Source organism: Gopherus flavomarginatus, chromosome 6, assembly GCF_025201925.1.
Source record: "Gopherus flavomarginatus isolate rGopFla2 chromosome 6, rGopFla2.mat.asm, whole genome shotgun sequence".
Classification (NCBI taxonomy): Eukaryota; Metazoa; Chordata; order Testudines; family Testudinidae; genus Gopherus; species Gopherus flavomarginatus.
Window position 1 is genome coordinate 119291035 of NC_066622.1, and position 24712 is coordinate 119315746.

The following is a 24712-nucleotide window of genomic DNA, read 5'->3' on the forward strand; positions in this document are numbered from 1 at the left end:
TGTCTCCTGATCTCTGGTCTCCAATCCCAGCCTGACTCTGACTCTTGCCTCCTGACTCCAGCCTGGTACTATGTCTAACCTCCGGTATCTGATCCTGACTCTTGCTTACTGAACTTGGCTCTTGCGATTCCTCCACCTTCTGCTCAACAGCTACTATCCCTGACATGCAGCCCCAGCCCAAATGTGACCTCTAGGCCAGACCATCTATGCTCCAGTCCCATACACATGTGAATTGTGTGGCTACGTCCCCTAGTTGGCTTTGAAAATCTCAGTCACTGAGTCAGCAGAAGAGAGCAATGGGATTCATGAGGTCTGGCAACAGGTATGTACAAACAGACTGGGAATGCTAGCAAAATATACAGCCCTAGGTGCACTAACTAACAGTGCTTAACTCACCCTCTTCCCAGAGATATGAGAATAGGATTCTCCAGTCCAATCAGAACTCTGAAAGCTTCATTGAGATTTTTGTAGGAGAAATTGTCTGCTGCATCTCCAATCACCACACAGTTTGGGTTTGCTTTATCAAGCTGATCAAATTCAGGGACCAGATCTAAAGAGAAAAAAAAAAACCAAAATAAAACACAAATCCCACATCTTGTAAGAAACAATTGCAATTGCTGGTTTTCTTCCAGTTTTGTCTCTCTCATCCATTAATTGCCTGACAGGCAAAACTATGAATGCCAGGTTAATATCTACATGTCAGCCCCCTTTTAGTTTCGAGTAGCAGTGGATTCTGGACCACATGCACCTTCCCTCCACAACATGGCATGGAAAGGAAGGGGAGCAAAAGGAGACCTGGGGAGAAGGTTAGCAAAATATCATACTGTATTTCTTTACTATGATACAATAAGGGAACCCAGAGAAAACATCAATATTATCAAGAAGTTCAAGGCAAAAAAACAGCCTTCCTGTACCTCAACAGTGGTTTCCCATCTGCAAGGTCTCAGTTTCTGAGCTCCAATTATGTATTTATTTCTAGAACTGAAGTACTGTAGATCCCCAAAATGTAACAAAATACAGGCATTTTGTTTTTTTGAGAAAGGGATGCATGAATAGGAGATGGCAGGAACGCACCAGTTGTTTAGAATGACTCGGACACAGAACTGAAGATCAGCATTTTAGTTATATTTTGGAAAGGAGTTTGGATTGATAACAAAACACAGCACATCTCTGCATTCCCCAAAATGACACCTTCCAAATGTCAAGATAAACTGACCTAACAGCCTAATAACCTTACTAGTGCCCTTTTTCCTCCATTGGGATTTCCACTTCATCCTGTAATTTCCCCGAGGATCTTTCCATGTCTTCCCGTCCTTAAATACCACTTACCATCTGCCTTGAGGACTCTGGACCTCATCCAAAGCCCATGGATGTCAACGAAAATACTCTCATTGACTTCACTTGGCTTTGAATCAAACCCTATATCTTACCGAGAAAGACCAGAGAGGTTCAGTTTCCCTAGGAACCTGTTTATAACTCTCCTTAATTGACTAGAAGGTTGTTACTGAATGAAATGAGATGTTCTTTGTCCCATCAGACCCCTTCTTCTCCACAGTCAGGGATGTGAGGCTGGAAATCAAAGCTAGATCTCCCACAACAGGCTCCGAGAGTGTCCTTTTCGGAGACCATGAGAACATGGTAACCCATAGTCCTCTTTCTAAGGGAAGGCAGTATGATTGCGTGGTTAGAGCACATAAGAATGGCCATACTGGGTCAGACCAAAGGTCCATCCAGCCCAGTATCCTGTCTACCAACAGTGGCCAATGCTAGGTGCCCCAGACGGAGTGAACCTAACAGGTAATGATCAAGTGATCTCTCTCTTGCCATCCATCTCCATCCTCTGACAAACAGAAGCTAGGGACACTATTCCTTACCCATCCTGGCTAATAGCCATTAATGAATTTACCTAGTTCTCTTTTAAACCCTGTTATAGTCCTAGCCTTTACAACCTCCTCAGGCAAGGAGTTCCATAGGTTGACTGTATGCTGTGTGAAGAAGAACCTCCTTTTATTTGTTTTAAACCTACTGCCCATTAATCTCAAGTGGTGGACCTAGTTTTTATATTATGGGAACAAGTAAATAACTTTTCCTTATTCACTTTCTCCACACCACTCATGATTTTATATATCTCTATCATATCCTCCCTTAATCTCCTCTTTTCCAAGTTGAAAAGTCCTAGCCTCTTTAACCTCTTCTCATATGGGACCAGTTCCAAACCCCTAATCATTTTAGTTGCCCTTCTCTTAACCTTTTCTAATGCCAGTATATCTTTTTTGAGATGAGGAGACCACATCTGTACGCAGTATTCAAGATGTGGGCGTACCATGGATTTATATAAGGGCAATAAGATATTCTCAGTCTTATTTTCTATGCCTTTTTTAATGATTCCTAACATCCTGTTTGCTTCTTTAACTGTCGTTGCACACTGTGTGGATGTCTTCAGAGAACTATCCAGAGCTCAGCAACCAGTTTTGCTGTGGCATCATCAGGGATACTGTTCCTGACAAGCTGGGGTATACAAGCTGTCAGGAACAGTATCCTTGATGATGCCACAGCACAACTGGTTCCTGAGCTTTGTGACTTTATCCTCATGCACAATTATTTCAAATTTGGTGACAATATATACCTCCAGACCAGTGGCACCACTATGGGTACCTGCATGGCCCCACACTATGCCAACATTTTGATGGCTGACCTAGAACAATGCTTCCTCAGCTCTCGTCCACTCACGCCCCTTCTCTACTTATGCAACATTGATGACATCTTCATTATCTGGACCCATGGGAAGGAGATGCTGGAAGAATTCCACCTCGATTTCAACAGCTTCCACCCCACCACCGATCTCATCCTGGGCCAATCTACATGGGAGGTTCACTTCCTAGACACCACGGTACAAATAAGTGATGGTCACGTTAACACCACCCTATACCGAAAACCCACCGACCGCTATGCTTACCTTCATGCCTCCAGCTTCCATCCCAGACACACCACATGATCTATAGTCTACAGCCAAGCGCTGAGGTATAACCGCATTTGCTCCAACCCCTCAGACAGAGACCAACACCTACAAGATCTTCATCAAGCATTCTCAAAACTACGATACCCACACGAGGAAATAAGGAAACAAATCAACAGAGCCAGATGTGTACCCAGAAGTCTCCTGCTGCAAGACAAGCCCAAGAAAGAAACCAACAGAACTCCACTGACCATCACCTACAGTCCTCAGCTTAAACCTCTCCAACGCATCATCAGTGATCTACAACCTATCCTGGACAATGATCCCTCCTTTCACAGGCCTTGGGAGGCAGGCCAGTCCTTTCCCACAGACAACCCACCAGCCTTAAGCATATTCTCACCAGCAACCACACACCGCACCACAGTAACTCTAACTCAGTAACCAATCCATGCAACAAACCTCGATGCCAACTCTGCCCATATATTTACAACAGCGATACCATCACAGGACCTAACCAGGTCACAGGACTCTGTCGCTTTTTACAGATCCAGACTAACATGGCTACCCCCGATACTCAGATTAGTAAGATACGATTTTCCTTTATAGAAACCATGCTGACTTTTGCCCAACAATTTATGTTCTTCTATGTGTCTGACAATTTTATTCTTTACTATTGTTTCAACTAATTTCCCTAGTACTGACATTAGACTTCCCAGTCTGTAAATGCCGGGATCCCCTCTGGAGCTCTTTTTAAATACTGGCGTTACATTAGCTATCTTCCAGTCACTGGGTACAGAAGCTGATTTAAAGGACAGGTTACAAACCATAGTTAATAGTTCTCCAATTCCACATTTGAGTTATTTCAGAACTCTTGGGTGAATACCATCTGGTCCCGGTGACTTGTTACTGTTAAGTTTATCAATTAATTCCAAAACCTCCTCTAGTGACACTTCAATCTGTGACAGTTCCTCAGATTTGTCACCCACAAAGGACGGCTCAGGTTTGGGAATCTCCCTAACATCCTCAGCCGTGAAGACTGAAGAAAGAATTCATTTAGTTTCTCCGCAATGACTTTATCATCTTTAAGCGCTTCTTTTGTATCTCGATCATCCAGGGTCCCCACTGGTTGTTTAGCAGGCTTCCTGCTTCTGATGTACTTAAACATTTTGTTATTACCTTTTGAGTTTTTCACTAGCTTTTCTTCAAACTCCTTTTTGACTTTTCTTATTACATTTTTACACTTAATTTGGCAGTGTTTATGCTCCTTTCTATTTACCTCACTAGAATTTGACTTCTACTTTTTAAAAGATGTCTTGTTATCTCTCACTGCTTCTTTTACATAGTTGTTAAGCCACTGTGGCTTTTTTAGTTCTTTTACTGTGTTTTTTAATTTGGGGTATACATTTAAGTTGGGCCTCTATCATGTTGTCTTTGAAAAGTGTTCATGCAGCTTGCAGGGATTTCATTCTAGTCACTGTACCTTTTAATTTCTGTTTAACTAACCTCCTCATTTTTGCATAGATCCCCTTTCTGTAATTAAATGCTATAGTGTTGGGCTGTTGAGGTGTTCTTCCCACCACAGGAATGTTAAATGTTATTATATTATGGTCACTATTTCCAAGCTGTTTAGTTATAGTTACCTCTTGGACCAGATTCTGTGCTCCACTTAGGACTAAATCGAGAATTGCCTCTCCTCCTGTGGGTTCCTGTATCAGCTGCTCCCCAGTCATTTAAAGTATCAAGAAATTTTGTCCTGAGGTGACATGTACCCAGCTGATATGGGGATAGTTGAAATCCCCCACTATTACTGAGTTCTTTATTTTGATAGCCTCTCTAATCTCCCTTAGCATTTCATTGTCACTATCACTGTGTCCTGGTCAAGTGGTCAATAATAGATCCCTACTGTTATATTCTTATTAGAGCATGGAATTACTATCCATAGAGATTCTATGGAACATGTGGATTCATTTAAGATTTTTACTTCATTTGATTCTACATTTTCTTTTACATACAGTGCCATTCCCCGCTTCCCCCCACACGACCTGTTCTGTCCTTCCAATATATTTTGTAGCCCAGAATGATTGTGTCCAATTGATTGTCCTTACTCCACCAAGTTTCTGCGATGCCTATTATATCAATATCCTCCTTTAACACAAGGCACTCTAGTTCACCCATCTTATTATTTAGACTTCTAGCATTTGTGTACAAGCATTTTAAAAACTTGTCACTGTTTATTTGTCTGTCCTTTTCAGATTCTTTTTTATGTGAATGTTTCTCGTCTGATCTGGCCCATACTTTATCCTCTTCCACCCTCTCCTACTGACTAAAACCTAGAGAATCTCTATCAATAGACTCTCCTCTAAGAGAAGTCTCTGTCCGATCCACGTGCTCCTCTGCAGCAGTTGGTTTTCCCCCCATCTCTTAGTTTAAAAACTGCTCTGCAACCTTTTTAATGTTAAGTGCCAGCAGTCTGGTTCCACTTTGGTTTAGGTGAAGCCCATCTCTCCTGTTTAGGTTCCCCCTATCTCAAAAGTTTCCCCAGTTCTTAATAAATCTAAACTCCTCCTCTCTACACCATCGTCTCATCCACGCATTGAAACTCTGAAGATCTGCCTGCCCACCTGGCCCTGCGCATGGAACTGGAAGCATTTCTGAGGATGCTACCATAGAGGTCCTGGATTTCAGTCTCTTTCCTAGCAGCCTAATTTTCCCTCCAGGATGTCTCTCCTACCTTCCCTATGCCACTGTTACCTACATGTACCACGGACAAGGGCTCCTCCCCAGCACTACACATAAGTCTATCTAGATGCCTCGAGAAATCCACGACCTTCGCACCAGGCAGGCAAGACACCATCTGGTTCTCCTGGTTATCACAAACCCAGCTATCTATGTTTCTAATGAACGAATCTCCCATTACTAACAACTGCCTTTTCCTAATGACTGGAGTTCCCTCCCCGAGAGGTAACCTCAGTGCAAGAGGATACCCCAACATCATCTGGAAAGAGGGTCTCAACTATGGGAAGGTTTCCCTCTGTTCCTGTTGACTGCTCTCTTTCTCTGAGCCTTTCATCCTCCTTAATAGCCCAGGGGCTATCTGACAGGAGGTGGGACAATTCTACAGTGTCCCGGAAAGCCTCATAAACATGCCTCTCTGCCTCCCTTCGTTCCTCCAGTTCTGCCACCCTGGCCTCCAAAGCCCATATGCGGTCACTGAGGGCCAGGAGCTCCTGGCACCGAATGCACACATACGCCACCCACCCAGAGGGCAGGTAATTACACATGCTACACTGAGCGCAATAAACAGGATAGCCCCCACTCTGCTGCTGGGCTTCTGCCTGCATTCTCTCCTACAGCTACTTGTAGAAGAGAATGCACAGGACAGGGACTCTAGAGATGGGTGTTTTAATAAAGGAGGTTTCCTCAGTTATGCTGCTTTCCTGCTGCCTGGGAGGTGAGGAGTGAAATTCTGCTCCTTCTATTTTCCTCCAGAAAACCCTCCATTGATTCCAGCTTCTGGCCAGTCTCTATTAATAATCAAAACATCCTATCAGATGCCATTTTGATTTTCACACACAGAAGAATCTGCTGTCTCTTAAACACAGTCAGCTTATTGATATTGACACCGACAGAAACTGAGCATATTATTTTAATAAATCACACATCATTCATTCATTCCTGTCATTTCTAACAAAAAAAAATGAAAAGAGTAGGCCGAGACCATAAGCTCTTGTATTTTAATTTTCAAAGGCCCTGGGATTTTATTCCCTATCCTCCCAGGAAAGAGCTAACTTTTGCAGTCCTGATAAACTGAACTCTCTGTTTTATGAAATCCCAATTTTGCTCCATAGGAACACAACATGAGCTCACCAGGGACAGCCAAGTAGGGACGTAGGGCCTGCTTATGCAGCTGTTTTGCAAAATCAGGGCTACACTGTGCCTTCTGGCACATCCTTGAGTAAGGTGGTGCATATATTGCCCCATCCCAGGAGTAGCTCCAGGAGGCACTGTGTAGTAAACTTCTGTTGGCCCACATCAGGAGCAAATTATGAAACTCCACTATGTATGGTCAGTGGCACTGGTGGCATTTTGGGGAGTCAGAGCCAAGGCTCCATCATTCCCCATTCCACTGCCTGCACAGCTACTCCAGAGGGCTAGTAAATCAGCACACAGTGCCCTCTTACCTGTGGGCACCCATACGCAAAGTCTGGTTAGCCCAGGCACACAGGTGCATCTTCCGTTGAATTCAATGGGAGAAGTATCTATGCAACTGAAGAATTTTGCCCATAATACACTATAAAGATGAAATTTAGCTTCAGTAGACAGGGCCCCAGAAGATCTCCAGCAGAATGGAATTGCAGAGACTCACTCGGTATGCAATTTCACCATCTTCCAGCAGATCTATGTACCATTTCAATGGACCTGTGACAGGGTGCAAGGACACCACAGTGTCTGATCCCTGATGAATAAGGGATTCATGCAGCTCAGCCTCCCTCTCCCTTTGCTCAGATAAAGCCTGCTTGGGAGACAGAAGGGGGAGACTACCACTGGGAAGATGCGACTGCAAACCCAGGATGGTGAGGTTTTTCTTCACTCTATTTGCCTCTGTTCTCTCTGTTTTACTGCTTGTTATAAACATTGTGCCTTAAAGACAAGGCCTTGAGGGCTGTGCTTTTCTGCTGAAACTAAGTCATTCCACCTGCTTACAGATCTACTGGGTGGCATCAGGGTAAATGAGAACTGAATCTGGCCCCATCACTGACATTTACTACAGCTACATTACTGGAGAAAGTGGAATTAAAGAGCTTTTCCTGACAGGAAAACATCAACCAGACGTTCTTATCCTCACAATTTTCTCAGTAAAAGTGACATCTCTCCTGATCCAAACTGGCTGTCAATCCACTGCATGCTGAGCTGCTAATCTGTATTAGTCTCAAAGTCTACTGAAGTGTTGTCCCACCATCATGTACAAGGAGGTGTGGCCTCAGGTTTCGCTCCTTTAGAATGCGACAGGCTGCAGGTGCCGGGGCAGTGACTTCATTCACCAAAATGTTGAACCCCAAGCGCTGGAGCTTCGCCACAAACTTGCCTCGAGTGGCCTGGGTTTCATTGGTGCAGAACCGTAACTTCAGGCCAGACGCTTTGATCCTGTTGTGTAAAATGAGTGGAGATGTTAATCAGACAGGTAAGGTGTAGGGAGAGAAAGTGGGACCATTTTCAAAACCCATGTATAACCAGAGTGGGAAGGAAAGGGAGACATACATTTTAAGGACAGGTGTAAAGATCTAGGAGTATTATTATTTACTTAGTCACCTGTGCAACAAAAGTAACAGCACTTTACAAGCACATCAGAAGACAAGGCCCTGCCACAAGGAGCTCAGAATCGAACTAAGAATTATAACACACATGAAAAGACCAGGTGCTAGAGTGGAGTAGTCCCCCTCTTTATGAGTACCCAGCCCCCCCACTTACTGCACTTAGTGACAGTTTGCAAACATTGTAAAGATACCGTCCTAGGGCCAGCTATGACTGTGGATCACAGGACGTGACTTTCCTGTTGCACTTGTAAATCTAGGGTAATATCTAGCATTTAAACCTGCGGTCTACTTTCAGCTTCCACTGAGCTATCTTAAGGCTGTGGACCCCTTATGATGGACAGCCCACCCACCGGGGAGTCCAAGCAGTACATGAGGCCTGGAGCCTACTGACCCAGTCAAGAAAGTGGTCAGCACAAAAAAGTAAGTGTCTGGCCAAGGCACACTAGAATCATATTTATTCAGCTCAGCTCATAGACAACCTACACCAGCAGAGCCACAGCCATAAAATAGAACTGCAAGCAATGCTGGCCATTCCCCAGGGGGTGAATCACCCTTTCCAGTGCACTTTCCCTCTGTGTGGCAGAAGAGGTAAATCTAGCTCTGTATCTTTCAGCCTTTGGTCCAGAGAGTTACACTTATTAACTGAGGGCATTATATAGCCATAATGACAAAGGTTAGCATGATATCATCATGTAGTAGCATTTTAACTCAGATTTGCACCTGCCCACTTACTGAACTTCTGTTCCAATGATCGACCCTATTATATGACTACTGAATTATAGCCCAGGAGAGTTATCCTGTTATATAGTAAAACAATAATATTTTGCACTTGCATAGTCACAAAGTATAGCCAGGCCAGTTCCTCATGTTGCAAGAACGGTGCTCATATCAACATGTGCATGAGTGCTGTAGCAGCCACAATTTAATCTCTTCCCCCCCCAAAAAAAAATCTGTGCTGTTGTTTGTTGACTTCATTGGGAGTCTGGGTGCTGAGCAACTCTGAAAAACAGGGCTCTGTTTGTTAGGTACCTTTATATGGATTTATTTTAGGCACTCAAACTTGAAAATGGTGGTTGTCATCTCCATGTGCTTCAATATACCCATCCATGAAATGGTGATAAATGATAATACTTGACTATCTCACAGAAATATTGACTGGTTTAATCAATGTTTGTAAAGCAGGTCTGGCTCCCTAGAGAAAGGGGAAGTAGTGCTGAACTAACAGTGGTTAGAGTGCTGAACTGGGAGGCAAGAAACAAAAGTTCTATTCCTGGCTCACTGCTGTGGGATCTTCTGCAAGGTTTCCCCCTGTGTAAAACAGGGATGATGGTACCTTTGTTTGCATAGCATTCCGAGATCTACAGCTGACAGGTGCAATATCAAAGCTAGGTTCTTTTATTATGCTTAATTACACTCATATTGACAATTATTTCATGACTCTATCCTGTGCCATGACATAAAGGCCAAGATTTTCCAAAAGCAATTTAGTGATTACGGGTACCTCAAGTTTTCGTTGCTCAACCTGAAATGCCACAAAAAGGCCTATTCTCAGAGGACAAGCACTGAGGACTTTCTGAAAATCAGGCCCTTGTAAGGCACTGAGAAATGGAGCCACATCTCATCACTAGTTGATCTAAAAAATCTTGGCCAAAAAGACTGAAGTTAATATGGATTTAGATGCCTAACCTTAAGCACCAGTGTTTGAAAGTTTGGAACTAATTTTATAAATTCTTATTAAAATGTTGTAAGAAGCAACAATAGTTTTCTGTAAGGAAAGATCTGCTCTGCTGCTCCTCTCAAGATGACAAAATGTGTGGATTCTTTCCCCAGTGAAGTTCATAGTAGCATGGTGTAAATAGCAAAACTAGTTCAATACAATATATTTGGTGAAGAATCTTCCATCGGAAAGAAATCTTAGAAATCTGATCCTAATGTAGGGCACCCCTCTACACATTTACACTGTCTGGCATTGTCTTCTTCAATAACACAGGTGATTCATTTCTTTCTTATTATTTGTCTTTCCTAATCATAGGTATGTGAATTATCAATTACACTTAGTGGTTAATTGCCCTTCACAAAGATAGCTTTTCTATTTTAAATTAGGCAGTTAATATATTGTAACTAATAGCATTCACTTATACATTATAAATATATCTTCATTGATTAGAGCAGTGAATGTGAGATTAACTCGCAAGTTAATGAAGCAATTGAGTGAAGAAGTGCAGGGTGTATCCAGGGAATAATTATTGTTAATGAATTATGATGTGACCTTCTCAGAACAATGAACAATTGGTGTGACAGTTAGATGACAGTATTTCACATCTGTTATTCAAAACATGATTTCAGGTGCAGTATGTTTTATATATACACAACAAAACTTTAGGGAGTGTTTTACAGTTAAAACAATTTAATTTAAATGTAAATTGTATTGTCCCATCCTTGGAAAAAAATCATGACTCATGACTGGCTGAAACTACCATGTGAAGAATAAAAAATTACTGTTTATTTCCTCAGAGGTCAATAATATAGTTCTAGAACAATGTTAAACAATCAAATTTTATTGCAAATGACTGCAACTTGATAGGTTATGATATACGCAGCAAAAATTATTATTCAGCTCACTGGAAGTGAATAATAGGGTTTTTTTCCTGGATTTTCTAACTCATCTCCTCTCTAGAATGTTAGAAATAAAAACACTTACACTTCTGAAACTCATGACCATACTGGAGACATTAAGAAATATTTAACAATGCTGATAACAACCTCATATTTTGATGACCATCAATATTCATTGTCTTTCATGGTAAATAACAAATGAGGTTGTACCAATCACTCTTAGTGTTTATGTCAACAGAAGTAAGTAACTAGTTAATATGGGCTCAGCTCTGCAAAGTATTGAGTAGAGTTGGTCAGAAATTTTTTTTTTCCTGTGGAAAATGTGTATGAAAAATAGAAAAAATAGTTCTTCAAAAATGTTTGGTGAAAAAAATCAAACACTGAACATTTGGATTTGGAAATGCTGCCAGGGCACCTCATGAGAGTTGTAGTTTGGGTACCTCGTGTCTACACATTCTCTTCTACAGGCTAAGCTTCCTGGCCAGACTATATCAAAACTGAATAGAAATGTTTTGGTTTTCAGACAACATTTTTCAGATTTCAGCTGAAAATCAAAAACTTTGCAATTTAGGGGTATTTGGTTTTTCAATGAAAAGCTGACATTTTCCACTGACAGCAGACACATTTTACAAAATAATTTAGGTTGTAGAAAACCTTGAAGAACAGTTTTGATGGAAAATTTTTGACCTGCCCTAGTACTGAGCACTCTGGCCTGGATCAAATTCCTGGTACTAAGCAGTTTAGTCAAGGTAGGTGCGTATTTTCAAACATATTAGGAGGGATATTTCAATGTTCATCTTAGTGCATGTGTACTGAGCCTACAAGTCATTGCTCTTTGACAGACTATTGTGCCATTACCTATTACTCTTACACAGCTGTGAACTTTGTAATTGTCAAAGGACTTGACTCTACAGTCATTCCACACATAGGGTGAAATCCTGGTCCCCTGAAGTCAAAACTCCTATTCACTTCAACGGGGTCAGGATTTCACCCCTGGAAGTGTTACAAAACAGAGACTGAACAATTGCATTTATTGAACATAAGATGCCATGCAAAGTAAGTCAATACTTACTATATTTGAAGCCATTACCCCTGAATTGCAAAGGGAAATGAGAAATCCTGTGTCATTAAATTGGTTCAGCTATCAATGGTCAAAAGTTCTTAGAATCTGCTACAGGACAAGTTAACAGTGATCTCTAGTGCTAGCAAGTCTGTGGGGGTATTGGAGAGATAGTAGCAAGGAGGATAAAAGATCAAATTATTTGCAACAAAATTTGTTAGAAAAGAATCCAACTTTATCAGCTAAAGAATAATCCATTCATAAAATTTCCTGCGGGTATAAACATACTAGCCCTTCTCTTATCAAAATTAAAAATACAACCGCACACTTCTGCCACAGGTGTAGTGGAACTATAGATTTATGATTATTTGTTTTACAGTAGCAACTACCAGCTCCAGTGAAGACTGGTACTCCCCCATTTGTCTAGAGCAGTGATTCCCCAAACTGTGGGGCACGTCCCCATAGGGGGACATGGAGGAATGTTCAGGGGTATGTGGCGGGAGCCGGGCCAGCCCCCATGGGGGGCAGGAAGTGCCACCCAGCTCCACTCTGCCCCCTGCGCTGCCCCAGCTCTGTTCCATCCCCTGCCCAGCCCGTCACAACTCCATTCAGCCCCCTACTCGGCCCCAGTCACAGCTCCACTCTGCCCCCTGCTCCGCCCCCAGCCCAGCCCTGCCCTCATTCTCTCTCAACCCCCAGGCCAGCTCTGCCTCTAGCCCCAGTTCTCCCTCATCCCCAGTTCTGCCCCCAATTCCACCTTCAGCCCAAGCTCCTCTGCTGAGCCAACTGTACAGTAATGGAGAGGACAGATTCCATGACTGGTAAGGAGGGGTCTTGTGACAGGAAAAGTTTGGGCACCACTGGTCTATAGCCATTGGCTGTCTTTTGTTTGATACATAGCTAATAAGCTCCTTAGGGCAGGTACAATCTTTTTATTCTGTTTGTATAGCACTTAGCACAATGGTCTATGACTAGGGCTCTGAGGCGCTGCAGTAATACAAATAATAAATAACTAGAATGTGAATAATGAAATGATCAGGGCTCCAGCAATGTCAAATGTAACGCTGCTGTGACAAATATTTGATTCAAACTCTAAAATTATTATAAATCAACCATGATTTGAGTTCAAGCTGTGTACACAACCAAGTGGATCATTAACAATTATTTTGTACCCAAGAACTGTCTGAGCAGCTTTGTGAAGATTTTTGCACTTGCCAGGTATCTATGGACATTCTAAACCTGCTTTTCACTTGTGATTTTTGAGTGTGAGTGGTTCCCTTGTCACAGAAGCCAAATCACATTACATTTTCCAATATGGCCTCTAGTCCCTCTTCTGCTTCCAATTAACTCTGTGTAGGAACCCCTGGAACTCAAACTTTGCTTGTGAGTTCAGAGTGAAATTTTAACAGGGAAAAACTGGGTTCTCATCTCTTGGAAGCTCAAAGACAGCAAATCTGTATAACCTATTTCTGATGCAAAAACATTTCTCAAGGCCCTTTCAAAGCAATCTGGAAATGAAATACGAGTTTGCACAGCTCTAGGCTGCATACTTAATTTTGCAAATATTGTTTATACTTAAATGGAAGGCAACAGACAGGAGGAAGAGTTGACTTTAATGTAATCAACGTTGTGAAATAAAGAATCGGGTCACAAAAGAAATCTCCATGTCAAGAAACTAAAAATGGATAGGTTAGTAAAGAACTAAAGACCAACAGGTGGAGGCTGGATGACTTTCCTTTAATACTTACAGTAGGAAGAATTTTTTAACCTGCCTAAAACTACAAAAATTCATCGCAGTCTCATCCAGCTAATCCCTAAATCATACATCGGGGCACACTCCTGACTTTGCTTGCATAGTGAATGTGTGTGTATAGGACATATGAAAATCAGTTTTTTAATTTCAGTTGAGAGCTGTCTCTTATACTACACCAGTTCTTTGAACTGACCTTTACCTCATTCTGACAGAACAGGACAAGACTCTGAGTGACAATGTCCCACAATGCAATTACTGTGCGTCAGATGAGCTGGTCCCTTACAAATCACCTCGAACTTTACACATCTGCTGGCTGTCAGCAGCTGCCAGGTTCACTCACCCGAAAATAATGAAAAAACTCTCATTATTGTTCCATAACAGGTAAAGTGTTAGGACAATTATTAGACATCCTGACTGACCTTGTGCAGATTTAACCAACTGCCCTTGCCAACCTTTTCTTGGTTAGACTTTCGGCATATAAAACACAAAAAAATGTACTTTTAGACCACATAACGGTTGTGACACCATCAGGAAAAAAAGCGAGGGATCTGGAGTCAAAGCTGTCATTCCTTTCTAAGTTCACACTCTTCTGCAAAAGGCAGGATAAAGAAAAGATACATGTTCACAAGTTACAGACATGTCATGAGGCAAAACTCTGGACATCCCATCCTCCACTGGTCTCTGTCACAACTCATGCTATTTCAGACACAGCACCTGAAAACCACATTTACCTCATTTGGCAGCAGCCTATGTTGATGAATTGGATGACAGGAGAACCCAACCAGAAAATTCAGTCATAGATAAGCTAACAATCTTGTGTGTAGTGTTTTCCTGAGAACAAGTTCAACAGGACTTGGATAGGTACTAATTACACAAGATTTCCAGAACTGGAACTGGCCACTCATTATATAAAAAAATATATCCTGCAAAGCACCTATGTGTTTTGTAGTGTTTAACCCTTGTATGGTCAGTGTGTGATTGACATAAAAAGTGGCAGTAACTGGCCAACAATCTAAAGACTGTCTCAGAGACAAGAGGAAAAATGAATATTAGACAACTACCTGCGATCAAGCAATGAAATAAATTTATTCAACACACGCTGCACTTTATCATCATGAATATGCTGCATCAGCTCTACGACTCTGGGTAGGTAACACCTGGGTTATTTTCCTCTGGACGGGCTCAGATTTTTTGTCCAATCAAGTACAAGTCCCTCTTTAAGAATGACTGAAAACTTTGGAAAACATTTAAACTAGCTGCCAGGCTGTTTTTAGCATTTTGGACCACTTTCATAGCACTAATGTTATATCACGTTACGTCATCATATATAAAGCAACATGCGTGATGAAGTGTATGCAAAAAGGCAATGAATCTCTTGCTTCTAGGCTTACAGAAGATTGCAAGTATATGAATGTGTTGTCTCTGATCAGAAGAATGGCAGTTTTAAGTGCTAAGAGGTCCAGAAATAAGCCATTTGCAGTGAATGCAAGGAGTGTATCGGTTCCACAAAACCCAAGGACTACACTACATATTCTTGAGTGCCATCTGCTGGCATCTCATCTGTTAGCTAGATATTTACATACCAACCAACAGAGAGCACTCTCAAAACAGAAAGGATGAGAGCAGAATTTAGATTTCCGGGGCAAATTAATTCCTGCCATAACTCTGAGTTCATTGGAAGCTTATTTTGCTGCAAGATAAGAAGGAAAAATGTAATATGTACACGGGGAATAGGATTCAAGATATACATCTCAGATGGCAAGGCAAAGCAAAATAAAAAGGTCTTATAAACCAATAAAATGAATGTGAACAATATTAGTCAAAGGGAGGAGAGACTTAGTTGGTTTTAAGAAAAGGGAAAAAAGAGTTTTAAAACAACAGAACTAATAGGGTAGAACTGCTTTAGTCTACACAAGTGACAGGAAATCCCACTGCATTTTGTTGTTTTAGCCAGTATCTGACAAAGCAATGAAAATAATCAGGGTATTGCAGCAAACAAATACACATAAGAACCTTGTTAAACAGCACTAATGGTGGGGAAAGCCAAGTGTGGATTGAGGCCTGGTGAGTGCTGACACTAAACACATCAGAACCTGCAGCCAGTTAGGACATCACTGAATACTAGGTGATGTAGTGCTCCCCTACTCATATTTGTGAGCAGCATAACAGCACCCATGCTGGCAATACACTTGGCACAACTGTAGAATCTCATTTGCCAGTCCCTAAATATATTGCAAAGTTAAAAATCCATCTTCAGCATGGGAGTGCGGTTTGCGAAAGTGCAACTTTAATGAAGTTCTGCTATGGACAGGCAGAATAATCAATTTGCCTGAGCACAGAAACAAATTCCACTTGAAAGATAAGAAACATTAAGAGATGAGCACTTTGGTTTCAGAAGTAGAAATTAAGTAACCAGTAGTGGATTGACAGCAATATGAGAAGTAGAAGGGGGACTCCACCAAATTTAACAGCAGAGCTCCCCTTATAAAGATAACATATTATAAACAGGAAGGCAGCTGTAGAAAGCTCTGTGAGTGAGCATCTGCAGAGGATATAGGGCTTGGCTACACTGGAGAGTTGCAGCGCTGGTGATGGGGTTACAGCGCTGCAACTCACTCTGTGTCCACACTTGCAAAGCACAGCCAGCACTGCAACTCCCTGGCTGCAGCACTGGCTGTACACCTGGTCTGCTTGGAGTGTAGTGATTCCAGCGCTGGTGATGCAGCGCTGGTCATCAAGTGTGGCCACCAAAAGCGCTTTTATTGGCCTCCAGGGTATTAGGAGGTATCCCAGCATACCTTTTCAGCCACTCTGCTCATCGTTTCGCACTCCACTGCCCTGGGCCCAGGTGACCCGCCCTTTAAATGCCCCAGGAATTTTAAAAATCCCCTTCCTGTTTGCTCAGCCAGGTGTGGGGTGCAATCAATCAATCAGCGACCATGCCTCCACGCCCCAAACGAGCCCCAGCATGGAACACTTCCGAGCTGCAGGACTTCATCAGTGTTTGGGGTGAGGAAGCTGTGCAGTCACAGCTGCGCTACAGCCGTAGGAATTATGATACCTATGGGCAGATATCAAAAGTCCATGCTGCAAAGGGGCCATGAACGGGATGCGTTGCAGGGCAGGGTTAAAGTAAAGGAGCTGCAGAGTGCCTATTGCAAAGCCTGTGAGGGAAACCGCCGCTCAGGAGCTGCCCCCACGACCTGCCGTTTTTACAAGGAGCTGGATGCCATACTTGGGTGTGACCCCACTGCCAATCCGAGGACCACAATGGAGAGTTCAGAGCAGGGAGAAGTGGGGGAGGGTGTAGAGGAAGCCGAGAGTGAGGCTACTGGGGTGGAGGGAGACACCCCGGAGTCCCAGGAGGCATGCAGCCAGGAGCTCTTCTCAAGCCAGGAGGAAGCTAGCCAGTCGCAGCAGCTGGAACTTGTTGGTGAAGAAGAAGCAGAGGAGCGGGTTCCTGGTAAGCAGTTTTTATTTTAAGGATGGAAATGTTTTGGGGGGGGGGGGGAGTTATGGCTGCATGCATGCATGGCTAGATGTGGAATGGTCCATTGATTTGGTCTATCACGTCTCGGTAATCGGCCTCAGTAATCTCTTCAAAAGTTTCAGCCAGAGCGTGGGCAATGCGCTTACGCAAGTTTATAAGGAGAGCCACCGTGGTCCTTGTCCCGGTCAGGCTAACTCGTCCGAGCCACTGTCCCGCGAGGGGTGGGGGGACCATTGCTGCACACAGGCAAGCTGCATAGGGACCAGGGCAGAATCCACATTGCTGTAGAAGACCCTCCCGCTCTTCCCAGGTAACAAGCAGCAGTGATATATCTGGTAGTAGAAAATCCTGTTGAAAATGTAGGGACACTGTTCAGTGCAGGTTCCCCCCAGCTGCTCTCTGCTTTCCCCAATGCACAGAAACCCCAGTGAGCCCTGACTCAAGCAGCTCTCCTTCCCAGGTGAGTCGCGGTAGAAACACTCACCCCATTACTCACCATGTCTTCGCTGCTGTGGCCTCTCTGTGCTATGTTTGCTATGTGTAAATGATGCTACAAATAGTCTGCAAACTCCTTCACTGTGATAATAAACAATGCAGCCTCTGTATTAAATGTTTCTATTTCTGTTTTTTTAAGTGTCCTTGAATCCTCCAGCCCTATCACAGCCTGCTGAAAAATTACAGAACTTGAGGCGTAAACCAAGGAAAAGCAAAGAAGATTTGGTGAAAGCAGTTATGAATCAGTATGCCAGAGAGAGCAAGAGGCTGCAGGACTGGAGAGAGAAAATGCATGAGTGGAGGGAAACACAAAGCAGGAGAAAGGAATTGGCTACCAAGAAAAGCACAAAGCAGCTGATAAGCCTTCTGGCGCGCCAAACGGACTGTATGCAGTCTCTCATAGCCATGCAGGCAGATCAGTACCGTGCTAAACCACCCCCCTCAAAGCTCTCTCCCTTATGCCCCAGTGTTTGCTCAAAATACCTTTCTCCAGCAGCCTGGTTCTTACCACCACCAGCTGCCCCCAACACCTGTACGTTCACCGACCAGCCCTGAGAACTACGACCCTTACCCTATGCACTCAACCCCCATCACCATGCAGCATATTAATCCTGAAGTGCAGCAGGCATTGCACAGCAATCCAGGCAGGACATATTCAAACCTCTGAATGTACAGTCTACCACCCTACCCCCCTGCCCTTTTATGTACTGTATTTTGAATAAATGATTTCTTGGCTTTTAAAACATTTTTATTATTGCAGAAAGTGAGAAATACTGTACCCCAAGGGAAAAACAGGCACAGCAAATCATTGTAACCACTGCACTTCACACCCGTGCAAGGCACCAAACATTACTGTTGGTTTTCAGCCTCAAATTGCTCCCTTAAGGCATCCCTAATCCTTGAAGCCCTGTGCTGGGCCTCTCTAGTAGCCCTGCTCTCTGGCTGTGCAAATTCAGCCTCTAGGTGTCGAACCTCGGAGGTCCATTCCTCACTGTATGTTTCACTCTTCCCTTCACAAATATTATGGAGGGTACAGCACACGGATATAACAGTGGGGATGCTGCTTTCCCCCAAGTCTAGCTTCCCATAAAGACACCTCCAGCATCCCTTTAAACGGCTGAAGGCACACTCCACAGTCATTCTGCACCGGCTCAGCCTGTAGTTGAACCGGTCCTTGCTCCTGTCAAGCTTCCCTGTATACGGTTTCATGAGCCAGGGCATTAAGGGGTAAGCGGGGTCTCCAAGGATCACAATGGGCATTTCGACGTCCCCTACTGTGATCTTGTGGTCTGGGAAAAAAGTCCCTGCCTGCAGCTTCCTGAACAGGGCACTGTTCCGAAAGATGCGTGCATCATGCACCTTTCCAGGCCATCCTGAGTAAATGTCAGTGAAACGCCCACGGTGATCCACAAGCGCTTGGAGAACCACAGAGAAATACCTCTTGCGATTAATGTACTCGGATGCCAGGTGGGGTGGTGCCAGAATAGGAATATGCGTCCCATCTATCGCCCCTCCACAGTTAGGGAAACTCATTTGTGCAAAGCCATCCACAATGTCCTGCACATTCCCCAGAGTCACGGTTCTTCTTACCAGGATGCGATTAATGGCCCTGCAAACTTGCATCAACTCTATTCCAACGGTCGACTTTCCCACTCCAAACTGGTTCGCGACCGATCAGTAGCTGTCTGGAGTTGCCATCTTCCAGATTGCAATAGCCACCCACTTCTCCACTGGCAGGGCAGCTCTCAATCTCGTGTCCTTGCGCCGCAGGGTGGGGGCGAGCTCCTCACACAGTCCCATGAAAGTGGCTTTTCTCATCCAAAAGTTCTGCAGCCACTGCTCGTCATCCCAGACTTGCAGGACGATGTGATCCCATCATTCAGTGCTTGTTTCCCGAGCCCAAAGGTGGCGTTCCACGGTGCTGAGCACGTCCGTTACTGCCACAAGCAATTTAGTGTCTTGTGCGTCAGGTGAATCAATATCATCGTCTGACTCCTCACTGTTACTTTGGAGCTGAAGGAATAGCTCAACTGCCAAACGTGATGTGCTGGCAACATTCATCAGCACGGTCCTCAGCAGCTCGGGCTCCATTTCTAACAGAAACTGCGCTGCAGACTCACAGTGGCGCCAAACTGCTGGGATGTGTAGCGATGCACCACGGGGCGTTGGGACAGGAAGCGGAATGACCCGCACCCTTCCGTCCCCTTCCCACAACCCACGGCGCCAAAATGGGACGAGGTGCTCTGTGGGATAGCTGCCCACAATGCACCACTCCCAACAGCGCTGCAAATGCTGCAAATGTGGCCACACTGCAGCGCTGGTAGCTGTCAGTGTGGCCACACTGCAGCGCTGTCCCTACACAGCTGTAACTCCCAGCGCTGCACAAATGTAAGTGTAGCCATGCCTATAGAAATGAGAGAGAAATGTTCTGTTTGCCTAGCTTCTCTGAAGAATGATACAAAGTGTCACTAAGGCCACGTCCAGACTAGGAATTAAAATCGATTTTAGATACGCAACTTCAGCTACGGGAATAACGTAGCTGAAGTCGAATTTCTAAAATCGAGGTACTCACCCGTCTGGACGGCGCGGCATCGATGTCCGCGGCTCTCCGTGTCGATTCCGGAACTCCGTTCGGGTTGATGGAGTTCCGGAATCGATGTAAGCGCGCTCGGGGATCAATACATCGCGTCCAGACTAGACGCGATATATCGATCCCCGAGCAATCGATTTTAACCCGCCGATGCCGCGGGTTAGTCTGGACGTGCGCCCAGTGAAGATGAGCCTTAAAAAGTCAGAAGTGATAGTTACAAATAAGGTAGATGCCTTTCCTGTCATTATCTGAATACTATTTCTTTACATATGTAGCAGAAAGCCAGGCAGAAGCAGACTGCGCAAGGGTAGGCAGAAGCTCTACAGTGAAGCAAAGATAGAGAGAGAGTAGATTTAGGGAGTTTGCTGTTTTATCATTCTAATGAAGTTTCTTGTTCAGAGTTAAAAGGAAGCAACTCATTCCACACTTCTCCAGCACTGTCACTGGACACTGTCTACTTGCAGAATGAAACATGGTATATGGCTTAGGGCCTGGGCCTGTTAGCCCATCCCCACTAAGAGTGCAGGATTGTATCGTATACATGGAGGTCCAAATTGTCAACGCGGGGTGCCTAAAGTCAGGCACTTTGGGGAAGATTTTCAAAGTCTCAAATGACAGTTTAGGTGCTTAAATTGTATTAAAGTTCAACAGGAGTTAGGTGCCCAACTGTAATTTGGGTTTTTGAAATCTGCCCATTTAAATTCATTTTTAAGCATCTAAATAAAAGCAGCCTCATTTTCAGAGATGCTGGGCATTTCCAGCTCCAATTAAAATCAATGTTCAAGGGCATGGAAAATGCTTATGTGAAGAGATGGAAAAGACGGGGATTATTTACCTTAGAAAGGAGATATGATAAAAAAAAAAAGTATATAAAATAATGAATGGTGCAGAGAAGGTGGATGAGGAACCCATTTTCTCCCTGGCTCTTTAACAGAAGAACAAGGAGACAGTCAATTATATTAAAAGGTGGAAAATTCAAAATCAATAAAAGGAAACACTTTTTCTCAGAATGCATGATTAACTACGGAACCACTGGCCTCAATGACTTTCTATGACAAGAACTTGACAACACTGATTGGATATTTATATGGATACTAAGAATATCCAGTGTTTCCATCATTAATTAATGACACAAAAACTTTGGAGGGGATATTAAATCTCATGCTTCAGGGCTTATAGCAATCTCTAACTATCAGAGAGCAGGAAGAGATGTAGAAGGATGCAGAAATATCTCACATCTGCTTACTGCAGAGTTCTTATGTCAGTCTCTGAAACATCTGTTACTGGCATTCTGTCAGCGACAGAATGCTGGACTAGCTGGACCTTGGATCTGATTCAGTCTGGCAATTCCTATGTACATCTAAACTTTAGACTTTTATTTAAATACCTAAATATGGATTTGGGGACCTATGTTCTGAAAAATTGTCCTAAACTTACCACTGTTTTATATATTCTGCTTTTGAACAGCTTCTGTTAATGGTGTTTCAACAATCCCCTAGTTTTATAACATTACTCCTATTAGTTCACCCTAGGGTTGCCAACCTTCCAGATTGTCCTGGAGTCTCCAGGAATTAAAAATTAAGTCATCTGATGAAATCTCCAGGAATTCATCCAACCAAAGTTGGCAACCCTAGTTCACCCGTAGCCACCTTAAATAATATTTTCCTCCTTTTCTTATGTCCTTCCTCTAAGATGTACCTACTACTAATCTCCCTTCATTCCTGTTCATAGGCAATTCCCTCCTATTCTTTTATCCCCTTTATGATCCTTCCTTGGATTCCCTCTAAATTATGATTTTCAAAAGGGTAAGCAAAGCCAAAGGTGGCAGGACAGCAAATTGGGCAAGTGAGATGGTGAGTGGGGAGAGTAGATTCAGACTTAGGTGCACAAGGATGAGTTGGGCCAAGACTGTGATGCACAAGAATGTGTAAGATAAGCCTTGCTATATGGAGCAGAAACCTGGGCCACCAAGGAATGTGATTTCTAATGAGTGCAGCTGTACCTGAGAACAGTGACAGGACATGGGTGAATGAAAGCACAAGGTGATCAAAGAAGAGGCAAAAATAGCATCAGAGACAAAGAAGATTTGGTCAGCAAGACTGAAGTTGTTTGAGCATATTGTGTGGACAGAAGATCATCTGGCCAAGGCATAATGAGATACTGGTGCCCTGGGAAAGAGTCACTAACCAGAAACGAAGAATGAACATGTGACCAAATAACAGTGGCATATTTAGGGTTTGTTCCAAAACCCACTGAAGTCAACGGAAAGACTCTCACTGATAGGGTGACCAGATAGCAAGTGTGAAAAATGGGGACAGGGTGGGGGGTAATATAAGCCCATACAAAAAAAAGCCCCAAATATCAGGACTGTCCCTATAAAAATCGGGACATCTGGTCACCCTACTCACTGACTTCAGTGAGCTTTGCATCTGGCCCTTAGGATCCAATTGCCAAAGTCTATGGGCCATCACACCCTAGAGGAAGACTTTGCCTTTACCAAGTTACAGTTTGACAGCGAGAGGATGTGCTATGTAATTAAGGCCCTGATTCAGCAAAGCACTTCGGTATATGCTGAAATTCAAGCATGTGAATAGTCTGATCGATTTCAATGGGACCCCTGGATCAGGGCCTATACCAGCTCATTGCAGCTGCCTTAATTCACAATGGGCAAAATTCCTACCCTAAACATCTGTGAATAAGAGTAATTTATTGCCAAGAGTATCTATTGCCAAGCAAAAGGTAGGGAGGGTAGGTGTGTGTATGTAATCACAAGAGCACAATACTTAAAACTTGGCAAAAATTGAAGCAAAGTAGCTGACAGCTCGTTTTACATCTAGCCTTCCTCTAGTTGTTGAAGTAATCATTTTGTCTGGTGGTACTGTCAAAACAGAGAGTCCCTTTGTACTGGTAAATAAAAACATGCTTGTCACTGAAATCGTTAGGCAGTACAGGGACTCAGCAAATGCCCAAAGAAGATGTAATACATGATAGAAAATGGTACGTAAGTAGATACAAACATACTGCGAATACACGCAATTCCACATCTAGATTTTTAAAAGGTTGTATAACTTCCCATTAAAAACGTAATGGTCCCAAATCATTTGAAGCTTTCTCAGACAAAACTGTTATTGATACCAATAGGACAGTTGCCAGAGAAGGACTGAAAGATCAGGCCCAGCATTTGCAATAATGTATAAATGGAAGCTAATCTAATGCTTCAGGACATAACATGATTATCACAGGGGTCAGAAAGGAACCTTCCCCCTCCTCGTACAGCACTGTACAATTTGCTAGGTGAACTCTGGAGTTTGCTGGGGGTGAGGGGAGAAGAGGGTTGCTTTACTCTGATGCATTGGCACCAGTCACAGGCAGAATACCAGATTTGCTGAATGAATGTCTGGTCTTGTAAATCCTGTTCCACCTATGTAAGTGATACAATTTTGTAGCACATCAGCTTACTAGATAACAAAGGTGAACTGCCTGATTATTTTGCCATTAAAAAGACTATTATTAATTATTCATTTTAGATGTATTCTCTTAATGAAATCCTATAGAAATGAAATGTGAAGCAAAAAAAAATGGTAAGAAATTTGTTTGGCCATTATGTCAATTCAAACTATTTGTCTAGTTACTCCAGATTCTTCTATCATGTTAATGCAAAGCATAAAACTAGTAGCCCCAGGGTTTACCACAGATTAACCTCTGAGGGGCTGCTGATCTTTAGATTACGACTCAGCAATATGTTGTATATTATTCAAACACCTGTGTCTTTGCTTGTAAACATATTTATATGTTCTCTGTTTCATTATTATTTTGTATCAAAGTATATGGGAAAAATACTGGAGAAAAATTAAAAATAAATACTAGAACTTTTTGCGTTTGCTAGCTATTGAGATTAAGGTTCTAAAGACCACAGTACCCCTTCATTTCTACATATCTCTGCACTTCCATTTGTCATTTAGGACTGTCAACAAACTCTAGAAGGGTGTTCTCAAGGCACCGATGACCTGATTGGAAGCAGGAAGGACCAAAATCTCATGGGAAAGTCTAGCTTGCAGTAACAAAAAGTGCAGCATTTCTCAAATGCAGCCACCAGGGGCTTTTCTTGCGACCACAGGCTCCTGGGCTATGACTGGGAGCAGGGGGGCAAAGCAGCGGCCCCTCCTCCGCCCTGTTGCTTTTGGATGCATCACGTTGGTGTTGGTTGCTGGGACCACCAGCAGGGGTTAGACTCTTCCCCGCCTGGAGACACTAGGCACAAGGCTGGAGGAGCAGGCAGCCAGTGAGTTCCCCATCCTTCCACGGTCGTTGGGGCTCAGGCTTTGGGCTTCAGCCCTTAGGTGGTGGGGTGGCAGGCTTTAGCCAAAGGGCTTTGGTCTCCAGCACGGACTCCAGCTGCACTGTGGCAGGCTCCGGGCTTTGGCCATGCAGCTTCGG

The 24712-nt window shown here is 43.4% G+C and overlaps 1 protein-coding gene across 4 annotated transcripts in view; it reads right to left on the reverse strand.

Annotated features, from left to right (window-relative positions):
• Positions 1–24712, reverse strand: part of LHPP (phospholysine phosphohistidine inorganic pyrophosphate phosphatase) — a 172695-nt gene that overhangs the window by 134850 nt on the left and 13133 nt on the right. For all 4 annotated transcript variants that reach the window (XM_050959693.1, XM_050959690.1, XM_050959691.1 and 1 more), the window contains exons 2-3: positions 7914–8101; positions 397–550 (exon numbers count right to left, since the gene is read on the reverse strand). In XM_050959693.1, the coding sequence (XP_050815650.1) occupies positions 397–550; positions 7914–8101 (342 nt within the window). The remainder of the gene's footprint in view (positions 1–396; positions 551–7913; positions 8102–24712) is intronic.